The following is a 20,186-nucleotide window of genomic DNA, read 5'->3' as shown; positions in this document are numbered from 1 at the left end:
ATCAAAAGCTAAAATACGTGACAGGTAAATCAAATACTAAAATACATGGCATATAAATCAAATGCTAAGATGAGTGGCACAGACAGTTAGTCCTAAAAGGGGCTAGGAAATGCAAGAAATCCTTTGTAGTTGGAGTTCTCCACAAATCCTTCATGGGTGATGTGGGGCTTTGAAATAGATCTTGAATGATGTGTAGGATATAGATAAGTGTGGAGAGTAGGCATTCAGAGTAGAGTAGCCTGATAAAAGGCAGAGAAATGAATGCATGTAGAATTTATAAGGGACAGTGAAGAGACAGCTCTGCCTTGAATGAGGTGTTTTCCTTTTGAATGTGTTAGGAAATGAGGCTGGGTGGTGGACAGAGGTGGGAGCAGATTGGAAAATCCAGAATCCTGGTAGGGGAAGTTCAAACTTGATTTGATGGACATTAACCTTATGAGGATGATATTGAGAAAATTGTAATTGGGTTTAAAAACTGGCATTGTTTGCTAATTTGGAAGAGACAAATAATAAGAAGAACAGGGATAGCATATAAAGTAACAGAGCCCAGACTAAGGATGGCAGCATAGAACATGGAAGAGTTAGAGATTATGGTGGAAGAAATCATTGGACTTCCAATACTATGTTGAAGAGAAGTTGTGAGAGTGGGCATTCTTGCCTTGTTCCAGATTTTAGTGGGAAGGCTTTTAGCTTTTCACCTTTGAGTATTATATTGGCTGTGGGTTTGTCATAAATTGCTTTTAGTATGTTGAGATATGTTCCCTCTATACCACTTTCCTAAGGGTTTTTTAATCATGAATGGGTGTTGAATTTTACCAGATGCTTTTTCTGCATCTATTGAGGTGATCGTGTGGTTTTTGTCCTTTTTTTTTGTTGATGGGGTGTATCACATTGATTGATTTGTGAATGTTGAACCATCCTTGTGACCCTGGCATGAATCCAGCTTGGTCATGGTATATGACCTTTTTTATGTGTTGTTGGATTCAGTTTGCTAATATTTTGTTGAGAATTTTTGCATCTATATTCATCAAAGATATTGGCCTGTAATTTTCTTTTTTGGTAGTTGTCTTTGTCTGGTTTTGGTATCAGGGTGATGGTGGCTTCATGAACTATTTTTGGGAGAGTTCCTTCCTCTTTAATCTTTTGGAAGAGTTTGAGAAGGATTGGTATAAGTTCTTCTTTGTATGTTTGGTAGAATATACACTGAGGAAAAGACAGTCTCTTCAGCAGGTGGCGTTGGGAAAGTTGGACAGCCACATGTAAGTCAATGAAGTTAGAACACACCCTCACACCATACACAAAAATAAACTCAAAATGGCTCAAAGGCCTAAATATAAGACAAGACACCATAAAACTCCTAGAAGAAAACATAGGCAAAACATTCTCTGACATAAATTGTACCAATGTTTTCTTAGGTCAGTCTCCCAAGGCAATAGAAATAAAAGCAAAAATAAGCAGGTGGGACCTAATCAAACTTACAAGCATTTGCACAGCAAAGGAAACCATAAATAAAATGAAAAGATAAACAAAAAGGTCCTACTGTATAGCACAGGGAACTATATTCAATATCCTGTGATAAACCATAATGGAAAAGAATTAAAAAAAAAGAATGTCTATATGTGTATAACTGAGTCACTTTGCTGTACAGCAGAGATTGGCACAACATTGTAAGTCAACTATACTTCAATTAAAAAAAATAAAATAAAAAAAATAAACGAAAAGACAACCTACAGACTGGGAGAAGATATTTGCAAATGATGTGACTGACGAGGGCTTAGTTTCCCAAATATACAAACAGTTCATACAACTCAACAACAAAAAAACAAACAAGCCAATCCAAAAGTGGGCAGAAGACCTAAATAGACACTTCTCCAAAGAAGATATGCAGATGGCCAATAGACATGTGAAAAGATGCTCAACATTGCTAATTATTAGAGAAATGCAAATTAAAACTACAGTGAGGTACCACCTCACACCGATTAGAATAGCCATCATTAAAAAGTCTACAAATAACAAATGCTGGAGAAGGTGTGGAGAAAAGGGAACCCTCCTACACTGTTGGTGGGAATGTAAATTGGTGCAGCCACTATGGAAAACAGTATGGAAGTTCCTCAAAAAACTACAAATAGAGTTGCCATATGATCCAGTAATCCCACTCCTGGGCATATATCCAAACAAAACTAATTCAAAAAGATACATGCACCCCTCCCCATGTTCATAGCAGCACTATTTACCATTGCCAAGACATGGAAACAACCTAAATGTCCATCGACAGATGAATGGAGATGTGGTATATATATACAATGGAATATTACTGAGCCATAAAAAAGAATGAAATAATGCCATTTGCAGCAACATGGATGGACCTAGAGATTATCATACTAAGTGAAGTAAGTCAGAAAGAGAAAGAAATACCATATGATATCACTTATATATGGAATCTAAAATATGACACAAATCACTATATCTATGAAACGAAAATAGACTCATAGTTAGAGAGCAGACTTGTGGTTGACAAGGGGGAGGGGGAGTAGGGGAGGGAAGGATTGGGAGTTGGCAGTTATATATATAATATAATATATATATTATAATAATATAATATTATACAACAGGATCCTATTGTATAGCACAGGGAACCATATTCAATATCCTGTGACAAACCATAATGGAAAAGAATATGAAAAAGAATGTGTGTGTGTGTGTGTGTGTGTGTGTGTGTGTGTGTGTGTATAACTGAGTCACTTTGCTGTACAGAAGAAATGAACACAACATTGTAAATCAACTGTACTTCAATAAAATTAAAAAAGTATCATTGGTACTTGGTGATTAGTTGGTCATGAGAGAATGATTGACAAGGGAGAGTTAAAGGTGTCTGTCAGGTTTCAAGCCTAAAAATTAGGTTAGTAGCAATTGAACTTTAGCAACTAAAATATAATACAGCTTAAATTTGTTTTTAAACACTATAACTGTGATTATGTAGTCAGTTTTGCGTTCTTAACTTATTCATATTTACATTTTTTAGCATCTTTGAGATATAATTCACATACTATACACTTCACCTATTTAAAGTGTACAATTCAGTGGTTTTAGTATATTTATGGATATGTGTAACCATTAACACAATTTTAGAAAATTTTTATCACCTCAGAAAGAAAGCCCATACCCTTTAGTTCTTACTCCCATATTGCCCCCTTTCTCCCATCCCCAGTAGTAAGGAACTACTAATGTACTTTCCATCATTGTAGATTTCCCTATTCTGGAGTTTCATATGAAAGGAATCATATAATATGTGGTCTTTTATGACTGGTTTCATTTATTTCACACCGTGTTTCAAGATTCATCTATATTATAGCTTGTAACAGTTCTTCATTCCTTTTTATTGATGAATACTAGTCCATTGAATGGATATACCACATTTTGTTTATCCATTCATCTGTTGAGTGATATTTGAGTTGTTTCCACCTTTTGGCTATTATGAAGAATTCTGCTATAAATATTCATGTACCAGTTTTTTGTGAATATATATTTTCATTTCTCTTGGTAAATACCTAGGAATGGAATTCCTGGGTCATATGGTAATAATTTGAGGCACTACCAGACTGTTTTCCAAGGTGGCTGTACCATTTTTCATTCCCATCAGCAGTGTGTGATGGTTTAGATTGCTTTACATTCTCACTAACACTTGTTATCTGACTTTTTGATTCTAGCCATCCTAGTGGGTGTGAAGTGGTATCTCGTGGTTTTGATTCGCATTTCCCTGATGACTAATGCATATTTACATCTTTGACTTGTTTTCACTAACAATTTCAATATACTCAGGGGAGATGGAGGATGGTACTTTAAATTGCTGTAAAAAATGAATCCTTTTCTCTAAAAATAAGATAATTTTCTCTCCTATAACATTTTTTATAGATAGAAAATGGCAATTTAGATGCTGGTAAACATAAGCATAAGAAGGAATAGGTAATAGAAAATGGACTGGTCTTGGTTTGAAAGTTCTTTTAGATTCTTACAAACAGTGTATTGTGTTCTATAAACAGTGTATTGTACTGTATAGACACTAGATTATATATGCATTTCTTAGAGTCACAAATAATTTTCTAGACTATTATGGATATAGTATTCTTTGTGGTACTGCATTGTGGGCAATAGCTTGTAATTAATTAACATTGAATTAATAGAATTTAGTATTTTAGTGATATTAAGGAGGAGTAGGTTGCAGTTTTGGATGTGATGTCCAGGGGAGGCCTTACTGAGAACGTGATTGGGTAAAGATCAAAAGGAGGTAAGAGAGGAGACTTCCTTGGTGGCGCAGTGGTTAAGACTCCGTGCTCCCAGTGCAGGGGGCCTGGGTTTGATCCCTGGTCAGAGAACTAGATCCCACATGCATGCCGCAACTAAGAGTTCACATGCCACAACTAAGGAGCTGGCAAGGTGCAACTAATGAGCCCGCCTGCCACAACTAAGACGTGGTGCAACCAAATAAATTTAAAAACTTTTTTTAAAAAAAGGAGGTAAGAGAATGAACCATGAGGATATTTGGATGTAATCATTTCAGACAGAGGGAACAGTAAATAATACATAAGTCCTGAGGTAGACGAATACCTGTGTGTTCAGGGAACAATGAGGAGAGCAGAGCAGTAAGTGAGGGGAAGAGCAGGATCTTATAGTCCATTTTAAGGACTGTATTTTTTGGATGAGAAGTCATTGGAGAGTTTTGAGCATAGAAATGATATCTGGTTTATGTTTTTAGTAGGGCCATAGTAAAAGTAGACTGGCTACCATGTTTAGAGTAGACTAAGAGGAAGACAAGGGTGAAAATAGGGAAACTAGTCATGAGACATATTAATCCAGGTGAGAGAGGATGGTGGCTTAGACAAGAGTAATAGTAGTGGAGGTGGTAGAAGTGGTTGGAATATGCTTTGTAGGTAGAACTAACATTTACTGATGTATCTGGATATGAGGTGTGAGTAGGAGGTGTAAGGATTGTGTCCAAGATTTCTGGCCTGAATGAGAAGAATGAGTGGCCATTCCTCACTGAGATGCGGAAGACTGTGAGGTTTGGGGGAAAGTATAATAGTGTCCTTGTTTTAAACTTGCTTGAGATGTTTATTGGACATTTATGAAGAGGTGCTGAAGCAGTTGAATGAGAATCTGGAGTTTAAGGGAGAGGTGTGAGCTAGAGATACAATTTTGGAGAGTCATCAGCACACAGATGATGTTTAAAACCATGAGATTAGATAAGATCACCAAGAGAGTGAATATCAACAGAAAGAAGAGTCCTGGTACACTCTAAAATTGAGAGGTAAGAGAGAGAAGGAGGAATCAAAGGAGTGGCCAAAGAGTCATGTGGAAAGCCAGGAATGTTCTAGAAGCCAAGTAAGGAAAATATTTCAAAGAGGATATATTGAATGGTGCCAGTAGATCAAGTATTTAAAAAATTTTTTCCTTATTATGTTATCTCTTTTGTTGCTGTGGTGAACGGGCTCTTTATATCTTCTAACTGTTGCTTATATATCAGTATTTGAAGGCAATGAATTTCAGTTTATTAATTTTGTATCAATACGGAATTCTTATTTAGTCATTTTAAATTGATTATCTTAGGTTTTTCAGACATCCAGTCATTGCATCTGCAAATTTATTTCATCTCTTCCAATATTTATCTCTGTAGTTCTTTCTTCTCGTCTAATTGTATTGGCTAGTACCTCTAGAGTGAAAAGTTGGTTAAGAGTGGGTATTCTTGTCTATGTCCTGACTTGAGCGGGAGTACTTTTTAGGGTTTCCGCACTAAGCAGTAAGTCACGGCTTTTGGGTTGAGGTAGGGGTATGTGTGTGTTTGTATGTTTGTAGGGCATAGTCTTTCTTATTTTAGTTTAAAAAAAAATCTATAATGCATGAGTTTTATCAAAAGCTTTTTCAACATCATTGAAGATGATTATATTATTTATCTCCTTATGTCTACTAATATAGTGTTTGTACTAGTAAATTCCTAATTTTGAACCATTGTTGCATTTCTAGAATAATGTAGTCACTAGATAAAGCTACTGGGATGAGTTGTTGCCGCTGCTTCTACCGTTGTTCTTTTCCTAATTCTGGCCAGATTTTATCATCTTTGTTAAGGATTCTGTTGTCACTGTTGTGTTCCCCGCGACTTAAGATAAGTGCAAGTGGAAATTTGGAAGTCAAACTCAGAAAAGAAATTTTCTGTCGCCAGGCCATTTCCCCCACACACAAATAGAGGGTTTATCCTTTGTATTTTCTTATGCTTCACAAAGTGCATCCAAATACTAGTCACAGGCTTTTCTTCCTTGATTTGACTATTTGCAATCAACACCCAGGTTTAATTTTTACCCTTGATTTCAGATCATATATTTCTAAATTTTTAAAATAGTCACTTGTGGTCTACCCAGAAGTAACAATGATTGTATGATTTCTTACCTCTTAAGGTAGTAGGATTTTCTGGTTTTAATTTTGTATCAGACTGATTTACTGAATCCAAAGAATAGCTAATAGAATCTGATAGATTATAAGTTGTATTTTCAGACCTTGCTCAGTGCGTTATTGTGACTTTCTTCTTAGAAATGAAACACCACTATTTTTTCATTCCGGATAATATTAACTACATCTTCTCTTGTTTATTCCTTTGCAGACATAGTGAACTTTTTGCTTTTCTTGGGCAATCCAGGCATGCCCCTCCTCAGGACTTCTGTTCCCTTTGTCTGGAATGCTCTCTAGTCAATATCTTCTTTTTAAGTCTTTGCTCAAATGTTACTTCACAAGTCAGGCCCACCCTGACTCTTCTATTTAAAATTCTAACTCCACCTCTGTGTTTGTGATATTCCTTTTCCAGATCTATTTTTCATAACACTTAACCACCTTTTAATATTCTGTATAGTTTACGTGTTTATTAAGTTTGTTTCTCCCATCCTTACTAAAATGTAACCTCTTCAAAGACAGGAATTTTTTTCCTGTTCTAAAAAATTATATCTATATTTTCCTTTTTAAAAAGCTAATATAGATCTCCAGTGCCTAAAACAATACCTGACACACAGGAACTGAATGAATGAATAAACTATCTTGAGGAGGGTCTTATTTATAAAGAACTCCCATTTAGGGTCAGAATAATCTCATGGGATATGCAAAGAAATGTAAATGATCCTTTGACTTCTAAATTTAATTAATTTAGGCTGTTTTTCTCCCTCCAGATTCATCGAAGCAAGAACAAATGGAAATTCTATTTGAAAGATGGTATTATGTGTTTTGGAGGGAGAGACTATGTATTTGCAAAAGCCGTTGGTGATGCAGAGTGGTAAAACTGATGAGCTCAGCACATCATTAAGATCAGTGGGACTATATCACATGTTGTTCACTGCATGGAATTGAATAAAATTATAATTCAGATGCAAATACAAATATACAGTTTTACATTTCTTTCATTTTACATTTCAAACTGTTTTAACAGGTTTTTATTTTTTAACCCCCATTGTCTATACCATTACAAAGCATAGATGTATCGGGTGTGATGTAGCATGAAAAAATGTCATATTTCTTTAATTTTGAAGTAAAATTTAAATCAGACTCCAGTTCCCCTTCATGGTGAAGTCAGTATCAATTATTAGATTGGGGCTGGTGTTCTTCCCACCTCTCACCAAACCATGTTACAAAAGACCCTGGAGACTAACACAATATTGTAAAGCAGCTATACTCCAATTAAAAAAAAATCATATTTGAAAAAAAAAAAAAGGATCCTGGAGAGTCTTATAAGTAGCAGGATATTTAAGAAGGCTTCTCTGGATCTTCAGTCTACGCTTATCACCAGCAGTATGCTGATTGTGCAAGCCCAGATGGTTCCTTGGAGGCAGATGCCTCAGTTGAGCTCATACTAAACATGAAAATAGTTGCTGAGGCCAGGATCCCTAGAGCCAAGGATGAGCCTTTCTGGGTTTATCATGTGGCCAGGCCATTCTTCTTTGTACCTGCTATTTCCCTGGGGAACTGTAGGGAGTGGGTTGGGTTCCCATTCTAATTCTTGTTGCTTCATACTTCTGTCCTCTTCCCTCTTTCCCTATTTTTTTTTTCTATTTTTCTTACCGTTGAAGACCCCTTTGCAGACTCTTTACCCCTCAAAGATACTGTCTCTCTTCTTTTTTCCTAACAGGGAATTCCCTCATTGAGATTAGGTTTTCTAAAACAAAAGTCAAGAAGAGATGTTCTGTTTAGGAACCTTCTGCTTAGGTGAGACAATCTCATTTGAAAACAGAAGACCTGGATAACTCTTAAAACCAGGGAGAGAAAACAAAATGTAAAATGCAAATAGCACCGTTTATCTACACCAATGAAAATAAAGCATATTAGTAACCTATTCTGTAATATTCTTTTCCTTAGTAGACTCAAATTCCTCAAAGCAACGTTTTCTCCATCATTCTGCTTCTTTTAGTGGGTGGAGTACACATGGTATCCAAGTCTAGGATCCCTGTTTTGGCCCTGAATGGTGTTCGCCAGGGTAGTAATTCTCTCACAAAAAGCAGTTCTGGGATTGAGTGGGTTATGGTCTGTGAAAGCTCCTTGAGGGTTAGGTACCTGGATCTGGCTGGTCACAGGGTGAATTCCCCACTTCTTTTTCAGAGGCAACCCCACTTGGAGGGTTTAATTTATTCCAACACTTGTTCTGTTCTACCCAAGGGACTCAGCTACTGTTAGGTCTTCTCAAAATCTGGATAAATCTTATCTGGGTCATGAACAACATGAGGGGGACACTGTCTTTGGCCTAAATTTGGCAGCTGCGTGAGGATTCAGTTAGTACTAGTGAGTGAGCTGGTCCCCTCTCCAGATTCTCCAGCTATGCCTTCTTCATCCTCAGAGTGACTGTCCACCACCACCACTGCTATTCCAAATCCTTTTCCGTCTCTTGAGAACTCCCAGGAGCTATGGGTTCCCTCATGGATGTTGCCTACCATGAAATGTTCATCTTTTCTACATGGGAGGCAAATGAGAGCACTTATTCTTTGTGTCATTGCTGAAATGTACCCCCTCCAGTGTTGAGGAGGGGGTACACTTTCTATTCTTCTTCCTGCTTTTTTTTCCCCAGGCTCACCCGGTCACCCTGTATTAACTGCTGAATTTGTCGACAAGGTGCATTCACTTGGAAATTGGGGTTTAATGTTGGTTTAAGTGTTTGGGAGAGGCAATACTAGTTGTTTCTAAAATTCCTTTCCTCCTCTCCACTGTGAATTTTAAATTCTCACTTTGCTTTAGTGATTTAAAAAAAAATTGTATCACAAATACTACTATATTGCCGTCTTTATTTATGTGGCACATTTTATCAAAGAAGTCACTGTCCCATTTGTGTGTCCCTCCTATATTTGATTCTATTCTGTTACATTACAGAAAACTTTTTGATGGTATTGGCCCACTAAGTTGATTTCACTACCTACTGATGGGTCATGACTCACAGTTAAAAATATTTTTAGCCCATGTGCCAAAGATAAAGTGAGACAAATCTTAATCCATTTTGAAAGAGTAAATTGTACTTTAAGTCCTGCAAGTTGGTGGAGTTTACCTGAGACTTGGCTTTAATGTGATACTACTTTTACTCTCAGGAACCTCTTTATCATGTCCAAGCTTAACACTTCTTGTTGCATATTTTAACAAAATATCGTAAAGTAAGTTATATGTTCTTATAAATACAGTAACTTGGCAAATGTCATCCTACATCATATTATAGGTGGTGAATGTCTCTGTGAAAGAAGTTAGTTTGTTGTGTTAAATGAAATTTATGTAAGTATCATGTATAGTAATTTCCTAACGCAAACTTTTTCTCATGCATGCATCCTACAGTGCTTTTTTAACATACTTTCCACCTCTCCCTATAGGCTAAGAAGGTCTTGAGTTTGCACAGTCTCTTAGGGACTGACCAGCTGACCTTGCCTGGATTACCTTCTTTACCTATTTTATTCAGTGTGCTATAATATGTGTAAAAGATTATCTGTTATAGCTCAGACTTCATAGGGCAATGAGACTCCAGTTCTGGCTGAGGCACTCAGTTGAAGTCATTTAAGTTGTGTAGCCAAACTAATAACTTAGAATGAATAGCAAAGGTTAATTGGGTGGTGAGCAGGGGAATTTAGTGGGGGAATTTCTTTTGACTCTTGTTAGTAGGTTAATGCTGTGCTGTTTTTCATGTAAATATACTCTGAGCTAGGTGGAAATTTTACTATTTGTAACTAGAAAGCTAAATTATAAATAGGTAGCTCATGGTAATAACTCTTAGGAAGTGACTTGATATTAATAAAAATATTGCACATTTTGAAGAAAAGATTCTTTCCAATTGTGAACACATTTATTGAAATCTTAGTGACATAAAGATTCTTAATTTACACGTGGGCTTATTAATACATTTTTGAGGAAACTAAAACCAGGCCCTTTATAGCAAATGTTATAACATTTGGACAAAATGCCTTTTAAAAATATTTTGTAAGTTTAGATGAGCTACTCCAAATTAACTCTTTTTAGTCATTTTGCAACCTACAAGTGATAACGTCAAACGTGGTAAAAAAAAAATACATGATAGAAATATAAATTTCTTGAGCATTTGATGTTTTTATGATTTATGTATGAGAGATTATACAGATTAGGAACATACACACTTTCTGTGAGACCATCTCATAAGGAAAATGCTTCTTAACAAGGATTGTTTTATATTTCAGTTATAAAAGTGAATCAGCTAAAAATATTAATCACCTCATGTGCAAGACTAGGATAGATATAGTGGGAGAAATGAAGAAGTAGGAGATGAGTATATCACTAAAGGAATTTATAAGGTAGGTGAAATAAGAGATACACATGTAAAGATAATACCAGCAGTGTAGAACAAAAAATACGTGATACAGATGACAGGTACTAAAGAAGTCTAAAGAGATAAACCATTGTGGGTTACATATTTATTATTTATGCCCTGCTTTATTTGAAGTAAAGGCAGTGTCTTGACTATAGTGGATTAGGGAGGGAGTAGATTAAGAAGAATTTGATAAGATAAACCTATAGCTGGGATCTTAAAGAATGCAGGAGGAGGACAGGTAAGGAAGAAGGTGCGCCAGATGGTAAGAGTGGCACAGGCACCAGCATGGAGATGCATAGCTAGGGAAAAGTAATTGGGACAACTTGTTTCATGTAAAAAAACGGGAGATAAAGTGAGCAAACTTGAGGGTGGATTCTGGAGCTCTTTGAATGTTAGGTTAGGAGCTAAAATTTATAGGTAATGATGAGCTCAGAATTTTTGGCAGGTGTGTAATAAGATGAGATATCATTTTAGGATGATTAATCAGTGGTGGTGGGGATGATTAATCAGTGGTGGTGGTGGGGTGTCCATGAGAGCATGGACATGGGAAAGGTTGGATATGAATAAAAATGAGGGAGGTATAGTAATACTCCAGAGGTAAGGGGAAATGGCCTGAGATGTGGGCATGGTGGTAGGGAAGCAAAATAAAGAACTGATGTGGAAGACAATTGAAAGGAATAATTAGTGAATGAAAGGATGTGAGAATGAGGAAGACAGTACACTGTGACTCTATATGTTAAAACTTAAATTATAATGTAGAAAATAAAGATCAGTATTTGTGGAAAAGGCTGTAAAAGTTGTTTTCAGAGTATAGGTACAAGTACCTTAGGCTCAAACAATAATTAAGAGTTCATAATTTAAAGTTTCTCCACAAGGTTATATTTTATTTTTTCTTTTGTTTTACGTTCTGTTTTCCTTGCTTAGTTGTTTTGGTTCTGTGATTGTGAATCAGAAAGTTTATTGTGTGTGTATACAGCAACATGACTAATTAGCATTCTCATATGATTGAGACAAATTCTAGAACACTGGCTTACAAGAGAGAGGACTGCATTTGAGTAAAGACAAGTAACTAGTTGTGGAGTAGAAAAGTCAGAAATATAAAAAACACATTACAGAGAAGAGATATTTTATAAAGTTTATACTTTTTATCTATTTTGAATAATTTTACAAAATGGCATAATGATTGAAAGCAGACTAAATGTTTGGAGAGTCTAGTTATGCCTACACATTTATTTAATAAATGCCAAAGCAGAGCTAAAAACTGGAAATAGGCCAGATATCCATTGATAAGAAAATGGAAAACAGTGTTATATTCATACAGTGGGATACTATTCATCAATGAAAAAGGAATGAACTACTAATTCAAGCAGCAGCAGTGATGAATAGCAAAAACATTGTATTGAGTCAAAGAGCCTTACACAAAAGAGTATAAACTGTATGATTCTATTTATATGAAGTTCTAGAGCAGACAAGAATTAATCTATGGGGAAAAAAATCATAACCATTATTACCCCTGTAGGGTAGGGGTGAGGGGTTAATTAAGAAAGGGCATGAGGAAACTTTCTGGGGTGAGTGTTCTATATCTTCATGGAGGTTTTGGGTGTCTGCATTTCTCAAAATGCATTAAATGGTATGCTTAGAATTTGTCCATTTCACCATATGTAAATTTTACCTTAAAAATGTAGACAAATACTAAACTTTGGTTAATGATAAGCATGCTGAAGCGTTTAAGGGCTGACAATTACTGAGGTCTGCAACTTAAAAAGCATCAGAAATGGATGCATAAATACTGCTAGATAGTTATATAGGTGTGTTATGAAACCAATATAGTAAAATGTTGAATCTAAGTGTACGGGTGTGCACACACAATTATTTCAACTTTTCTTATGTTGGAAAATGTTGGGGGAAATTGAAAGAACTTTGAACACATATTAAACCTTTGGATGACTATGATTTACCAGTATGGGAGGCAGTAGAACACAGTGGTTAAGAGGCTGGGGTCCTGAATCAGAACTTTGAGTTTGAATCCCATTAGTTGAATCTTTTATTAGTTTTGAGAACTTGGGAAAATTGTAATAGGTTTTCCTCTATTATAAAATGTGAATAATATCTTCATCATAGAGTTTTATGAAGATTAAGTGGGTTAAATTATATAAAATACTTATCAACATGTTTGGCATATAATAAACTTTCAGTAAGTTACTTTAAAGTGTCAGAAGAACTTACAAAAACCACTGCAATTAAAACCGTAATTTCATTGTCCTATAAGAGTCAATTCTGATAAATAAAAATACCTCTAGCAAATATTGGATGTATTTTTTTATACCCTCAAAGATAGAAATGATGAAAGTTAAGCATTTTAAAATATTTAAATATTTTCTTTTACTTCCATAAAAGATAGGGCCCTAGAAAGAAAAAAAAATTTTTTTTCCCTTATTGATTTCATAACTTCAGTGTAATTCAGCACATTTGTTGGATACTATTGCCGAGATCCTGAGCTAGGAGACGGAAGCAAAATTGAGACAGGGTTCCTACCCACAAGGAGTTTACAGTATACTGTTTAATGCTTCATTGCTCTTTAGAGACTAAACACCAAACCAACGGGCTGAAATGTGCCTTCAGATGCTTACTTTACTTTAAATAGTAGAACCTAGATGGGATAGATAAACGTAGGACAGCACTATCCAATAGAACTTTCTGTGATGATGAAACTGTTCTGTGTATGTGCTGTCTAAAGGGTAACCACTGATCATGTGTGGCTACTGAGCATTTGAAATGGGGCTAGTGCAACTGAGAAACTACATTTTAAATTTCATTTTAATTTAGCTACATGTGTCTGGTGGGTACCAGATTGAACAGTGCATCTCTAGAGTGTATTTCTCAAGCTATCTGATGAAAAGGACAAGTTATTTTAAACTTCAAATGTTACGGACTAACATTTTTATAAAATGCAATAAAAATTATTGTAAGGACAAAAAGAAAAAATTAAAGACATGCAAAATATCACCTCATTTTTAAAATATTAGATTCAACAGACATAAAATTACTCTGCCAAAATTGCTGCAAAAGTTTCTAAACACTCTCAACTTCTGTATGGTCATGTGCCAGTGACGCATAGTTCTTAGACTGGCAATGGTCATAGACCACACTTTGAGCTAGGAAGAGGTCTTTTTTTGCCTAATGTGCCTAACATAATTTCCTGAAATCAGCTCTTTGTTAAAATTACTGGTACAGATAATTTTTTTACATATTTAAGTATAATTCAGTAATGTGGTTACTGATATAACAGTTAACACTCCTTACAGCAAATCTTGTCCAGGACAGCTGAATATTGACATTGTAATGTGGTCACTTACAAGGTAGACTGGGAAGGCTTATTTGATCCAGTGAAGCCATTTTTGCAGTTGGAGGTATAAGCTGAAAAATCCTTCCTCCTATAAAGTTCAGCTCGATATTTACAGCAGCCAAATTTGCTCAGCAACAGAAAGAAATCCCTTCGGAATGCCTTTGTGAAAATTGCGTACAGAAACGGATTGGCACATGAATTGACAGGATAAAAAAGAACCAGTAAAACCTTAGAGTTGGTTACTGTAATAAGGGGCACTTTGAAGGCAGCTGAGATGGCAAAGAAAGAGATTGGTGCCATGCAGGTGAAATCGGTGAAGATGAGGACTGCCATTTTCTTAGCAATCTTTGTATCTTTGTTAGTAGCCATCAGCTCCGGATTTTGAACTGCAAAATAAATTTTAATGTAGCAAGCACAGATGATGATGAAGGCCACCACATTGAGCATCAGGATGGTTAATATGTAGACCTGTGAGAGAGTGGTTTCCACATCCATGGGGAGGCAAATGCTGACCTTCATGTAATTGCTGACACCCACAAGAGGCAACATGGCGATTAGAGTAGAAAAGAGCCATCCTCCAAGCATAATCGGAATGGCATGTTTTAATCGCAGCTTTTGGTCCAGCTGAATAGCATAGGTGATGGTGTGCCATCTTTCTAGTGTGATGACTGTGAGGGTGTAGACAGAAAGTTCACTCGCAAATACAGTGAAGAAGCCAGCAGCGCTACATCCACTCCCTGTCTGCCAATCTATGGCATGGTTATAATACTGGCCTTTGGTTTGGGCATCAACTGAGGCAATGAGTAGCAGGTAGAGCCCCATGCAGAAGTCTGCAAAGGAGAGGTTGCACATGAGAAAGCGGGGCACTGTCAGTTTATAACGACTGGTCAGGAGAACAAAGAGGACAGTCACATTTCCCGTGATGGCTAAAATATTAATCAGCCAAATCAGTACTCTAAGGAAGTCATAGCCCATAATATCTTCACAGGGATTAAAAGCATCTGGTTCAGGAGCACATTGGAGTGTCTTGGGTAAGCAGAAACCATAGTCATAATCCCAGCCACTCAGTTCGCTCTCAGCAAAGATGGCAGAATAACTGTAAGAAGAATAGTTTGGCTCAATGTAAACTTAGAATTTTTACGATTCTGGGTATTGAAAATATTCAGCAATCATCCGTAGTTTTTTTAAGGAAAATAAACAAAAAGCAAACAAAGTCACAACAGCCTTAGTCTTACATTTATTTATCCGAGAACTCTGAATTGATGTAGGATTTCCTTAAGAAGGGAATGAAAAGCCATTTAGACTTTTTTTTTAATATGTAGATTTTACACAATGATGCAAAGACTTAATGAAGCTGTTTACAGAGGATGATTTTCTTTGGAAAACAAATTTAGAGACATAATCTTGCTTGCTCAATGTAAAAGAACCCTTTCTTGACATTTTCTTAACTATTTATCTCCTTTAGTTGTCAACCAAACTGTTACCAAGCTGTCTGTCTGTAGTAGAACACAAATGGGATTGGAAGGCTCACATCGTTAAAGATCACCAGGTACTGAAGGACATGCTTGCACTTAAGTCCCTGGCTAGTCAGATAGGCCAGTTGAGAAATAGAAACCCAGGGTAGGTTGCTCGACAGAAATTTAGGAGCAGAGGAAGAATAGAGTCATGAACAATAGGAAGAAATAGTTTTAAATAGATATTTCTTACAGTGTGAGTCAAATTCAGAGAGTGGATTGAAGAGGGGCTCTGTCCCTAGAGAAGGAATAGTCCCACCTCCGCCACTCCCTTACTCCCAACCACACTGGCTACTGCTTGAGTTCAGATTTTCATTTTCTCTTAAGGGACAATTACATTAGTTTTCTTCCTGGCATCCTTCCTGTAGGTTTAGCCCTCTTCTAGTGCATCTGTATATTCCTTCTGTATGGCCTTTCTTACGCACAAATATATTAATTCAAACATTTCCTAGATTCTCATTGGCTAGGGGATAAACTCCAGACTCCTTGTGATGACCTCTAAGTCTCTCCTTGATCTTCGTCCTGTCTCCTTCTCCAGTCCGTCTCTAAGAAACAGTCGTGCTGCACAGTGCAGGACATGGGCTCTAAAGCAAGACTGCCTGGGTTCCAGCTTTTACTGGCTGTGTAAACCTGGGAGAGTTATTTTAACATCTCTGTACCTCAGATTCTTCATTTGCCAAGTAGGGATAATAATCATACCTCCCTCATTAGGGTTGTGCTAAGGATTAATGTATTAACACATGTAGATTGTTCAGGATAATGCCTGATGCCTATTAAGTGCTCAGTGACTGTTAGAGATTCTCATAATTATCTCTTGCAAATCCCCTGTGCAACCAACCCTTTGGTCACATGAAATGACATGTGGCTCTCAGAATAAGTTCTACTGTTTCATCCCTTCGTATTTGAATGTGCTGTTTCTTCTTCCCTTTCTTTCCTCATTTCTCTGGAGAATTCCTCCTGATCTTTCAAGATAAGCATCTCTATGAAGCCTTTCCTCTACACCTCTAAGGAGTTTATCACCCCTTCTCTCAGCCATGACTGCACTTAAGTACTATTGTAATTCTCAAACTAGATTGCCATTATGTGATGATGCATGTCTTCTTTCATAGTCTGTGAGGCTATTTTTTAATAGCCTTGAAGTCAGGGGATTAGGTCTTATTTATGTCTAAAATCTCAGTGCCTCACATAGTTTTAGCTCAGACTATCCATTCAATAAATGTTTGTGGAATGAATAAACCAGGGTGATGCCGGCTTGGAAAGGAATTGAGAGGATACAGAGACAATGAATGATACAGTATGATGCAAGTAGGCTTAACAAATTTTCTCTTTGCCCGCAGTTGGCTAATACAATCTTGGGAGGTGGAGAAAGGGGCATAATTTTTCTGTCAGGGCCATTACAAATATGTATTTCACCTTAGAGTTCCTCACACATTAAAAGAGCATTTTCTTTAGTCTTAAAACTTAGCTTCTCATTTTCTGTAGAAGGAAGTGTGTACCTAATACAGTGAGTGAGTGGATAAAATGATATATTTGAGCAATACAATTACCTAAGGGAAGAAACACATTTAAAAAAAAAAATGGAAAAGAAATCTATGACCGGGGACTCCAAAAACGTGCTAACATATCATAGAAACCACACTGGAACTGGAGAAATACCGCTGCCAGACACAGGAGACTGCATAGGAACCTCACTTGTTTTGTTATTAAATGTAAGTAGCACATTTGTTTGTCCTCATGCACATCAGTATAATTACCTAATTTTTAAATCTTTAAAGAGATATGGTGGTTATAAGAATGATGAGAGAAAATAGGTTTTTTCTTACCATTGGCAACGTCCTTAAAGACCAGCTCATTGAACCCTTCATTTTATTGGTAAGGAGACCAAGATTAAAGGAGGTAAGTGACTTGCCTCAGGTCCCGCAGCACTAGGCACTAGTGGCAATGCTAGGTCTTCCTATGCACAGTCCAGGGGCCTTTCTTCTACTTCACTATCTCTCAGTATTTTTCAAGGTGTGGTCCTTGGACCACCTGCATCAGAATCACCAGAGTCTTTGTTACAATGAAGATTCCTGGCTTTACTTCAGACCCTGAATCTAACTCTCTAGGGACAGAGCCCAGGAATCTGCATTTTAAGCAATCAGATGAAAACTTTCCAACTATTGCCGCTTTAGTTTCCCTTACTACTTTCCCCTTATTAGAACTACTTCAGCTGCTATTAGAAGCACTAATTCAAAGCCACTAAAAATTCTGCCATGATTTCTGAATAAACTTGTATCACTGAGAGGTCAAACATGTTCCCTTGGAATTCTCTGGTGGCGCAGTGGTTAAGAATCCGCCTGCCAATGCAGGGGACACGGGTTTGAGCCCCGGTCCGGGAAGATCGCACATGCTGCAGAGCAACTAAGCCTGTAGGCCACAACTACCGAGCCTGCACTCTAGAGCCTGTGAGCCACAACTACTGAGCCCGCATGCCACAACTACTGACACCTGCGTGCCTAGAGCCCGCGCTCCGTGACAGGAGAAGCCACCACAATGAGAAGTCCTCGCACCGCAATGAAGAGTAGCCCCCGCTCGCTGCAACTAGAGAAAGCCTGTGCGCAGCAACGAAGACCCAACACAGCCAAAAATAGATAAATAAATTTTAAAAAAAAGTTCCCTTTCCCATTCCCCTGGTCCCTTGCTCTTTCTTTTTTTGCCCTACTGGGCACATGTCTAGCAATTCTTCTCCTTGGTGATTTGTCTTCAGACCAAAAACCTACCTGCTGCTACTTAACATGTGTCCTGGGATGGCTCCTGAGGGCAACAACATGACTGTTGACAAAACCCAGCATGGAGCTGTCTTTAGTACTGAAGGCTGTGCAGGGAGTGTGAATGGACTTCGATGGGCTTAGCAGTATTGAGTCAGAGGAAGGAGAAGCAGTAGCACCATTGCTCCAGTTACAATCAACAGGCAGGAGAAAAGACAGGGATTTTAGGAGGACAGTGGGGCCAACCATAGCAGTAAGGGCACCGTAATATCTTGGGGAGAGCAGATAAGACTTAGTGGCTGGCTCTAGAATTTCTAAACTCCAGGGACTCGGGAATAGCAATCTGGTGGGAAGGGAAGGAAGGGGACTTATCACACAAGATGCTTTCACAGGGAACACACTCTTTTTACTTAGATTATGTGTTAATTTCAGGTAGTTTTGGGGATGCTGAAGATTAGAGGACTTGTTTTAAAACAGTGTTAGCATAGTAAACTCAAGATTGGATGCTCAGTTTGAAAGATGTGGAGTGGTAGGGGCTGATGGTTACTGAGGCTGAGGTAAGTCTCCCCTTCCCCCATAACACCCCTTGATGGTACCATTGACTCTACCCAGAAGTGGTTTCCTATTAATGAGAAAAAAAAAAAAGCCATATGGTTGCAAAAGAGTTGTGTGGAAGGTGATGATGGAGAGAGTATTGAGAGAGAAGAGTGGGAATGGTGAGGAAAAGGAACGCTGGAGGATAGTTGGTGTCAGACCTAAATGAAGGAAAAAAGAAGAGAAGAATACAGGCTATAATGTAAGGTAACCTCGATGCTGTCACAATCTTTAAAAACTCCCTTCACTCTCATGGTTCTGAAAGCCAAATGATATTTCTGCTGTCCCTTACAGTTAAGGAAAAAAGTCTCAAAAAAGATAAGTACTGCCCAGGGATACCTAGTGTTATAGGAACATTAATGCCAAAATTCATATCCATGGGACTTCCCTGGTGGTCCAATGGTTAAGACTTTGCCTTCCAATGCAGGGGGTATGGGGTTGATCCCTGGTCGAGGAGCTAAGATCCCACATGCCTCGTGGCCAAAAACCAAAACATAAAACAGAAGCAATATTGTAACAAATTCAATAAAGACTTTAAAAATGGTCCACATCAAAAAAAAAAATCTTAAAAAGAATTCATATCCAACTCTGAGGAGCTCCATATTACCCTGCTGACTCTATATATCTTGCAGATTGATAGGAAAAAAGAGAAGAGAAAAGAAAAGAAAAAGATGTAGAGGAGGGAATGGAGATTGGCAAGGTATCTTAGAAGGGCATCTGGTTTTGTAGCCTGAAGGACATGGGGAGGGGATGGGAGTGGAAGGGAAATAATAAAACTTCTAAATCACAGTAAATGTGGCATAGGGACACTGGGATTATCTTTTGAGGCATGTGCTCTTTTACATTTTAACGTATGTGAAGTGCCAAAGCAGCTGAAAAATGTTAAAAAAAAATCAGTTCGTAGAATAGAAGTGGAACTCCTGTCTAGTGTGTGTCAGCGATAGCGTTAAGTCTGAATAATTTTAAGCTCCAGAGCATAATGATCAAGGTGGCCTAAGTCTCCTTGAAGGGAAGTGGCTACTTGTAGAAGCTGTGCCTGCAATCAGTTAATCTTTGTGGAATGCTGACCACATGACTAGTGAAAATCCTTACAAATGAGGCTATCATTAAACAAGCTCTTAGTGACATCAAAATACCTGCAAATAAAA

The 20,186-nt window shown here is 37.4% G+C and overlaps 2 protein-coding genes across 3 annotated transcripts in view; one reads left to right on the top strand and one right to left on the bottom strand.

The window, feature by feature from the left end:
- Window positions 1-7,392, top strand: part of GTF2A1L (general transcription factor IIA subunit 1 like) — a 60,721-nt gene extending 53,329 nt beyond the window's left edge. For both annotated transcript variants that reach the window (XM_060169024.1, XM_060169025.1), the window contains one exon: window positions 7,206-7,392. In XM_060169024.1, the coding sequence (XP_060025007.1) occupies window positions 7,206-7,313 (108 nt within the window). In that variant the 3' untranslated portion in view covers window positions 7,314-7,392. The remainder of the gene's footprint in view (window positions 1-7,205) is intronic.
- Window positions 7,393-13,997: 6,605 nt separating this feature from the next.
- LHCGR (luteinizing hormone/choriogonadotropin receptor) overlaps window positions 13,998-20,186 on the bottom strand; it is a 61,563-nt gene continuing 55,374 nt past the window's right edge. The window contains exon 11 of the mRNA XM_060169023.1: window positions 13,998-15,279. Within this exon, the coding sequence (XP_060025006.1) occupies window positions 14,190-15,279 (1,090 nt within the window). The 3' untranslated portion in view covers window positions 13,998-14,189. The remainder of the gene's footprint in view (window positions 15,280-20,186) is intronic.

The sequence above is a fragment of the Lagenorhynchus albirostris genome, chromosome 13 (assembly GCF_949774975.1).
Source record: "Lagenorhynchus albirostris chromosome 13, mLagAlb1.1, whole genome shotgun sequence".
Lineage (NCBI taxonomy): Eukaryota > Metazoa > Chordata > Mammalia > Artiodactyla > Delphinidae > Lagenorhynchus > Lagenorhynchus albirostris.
Note: the sequence above shows the minus strand (reverse complement) of the source record. Positions and strands in the feature narration are given on the sequence as shown.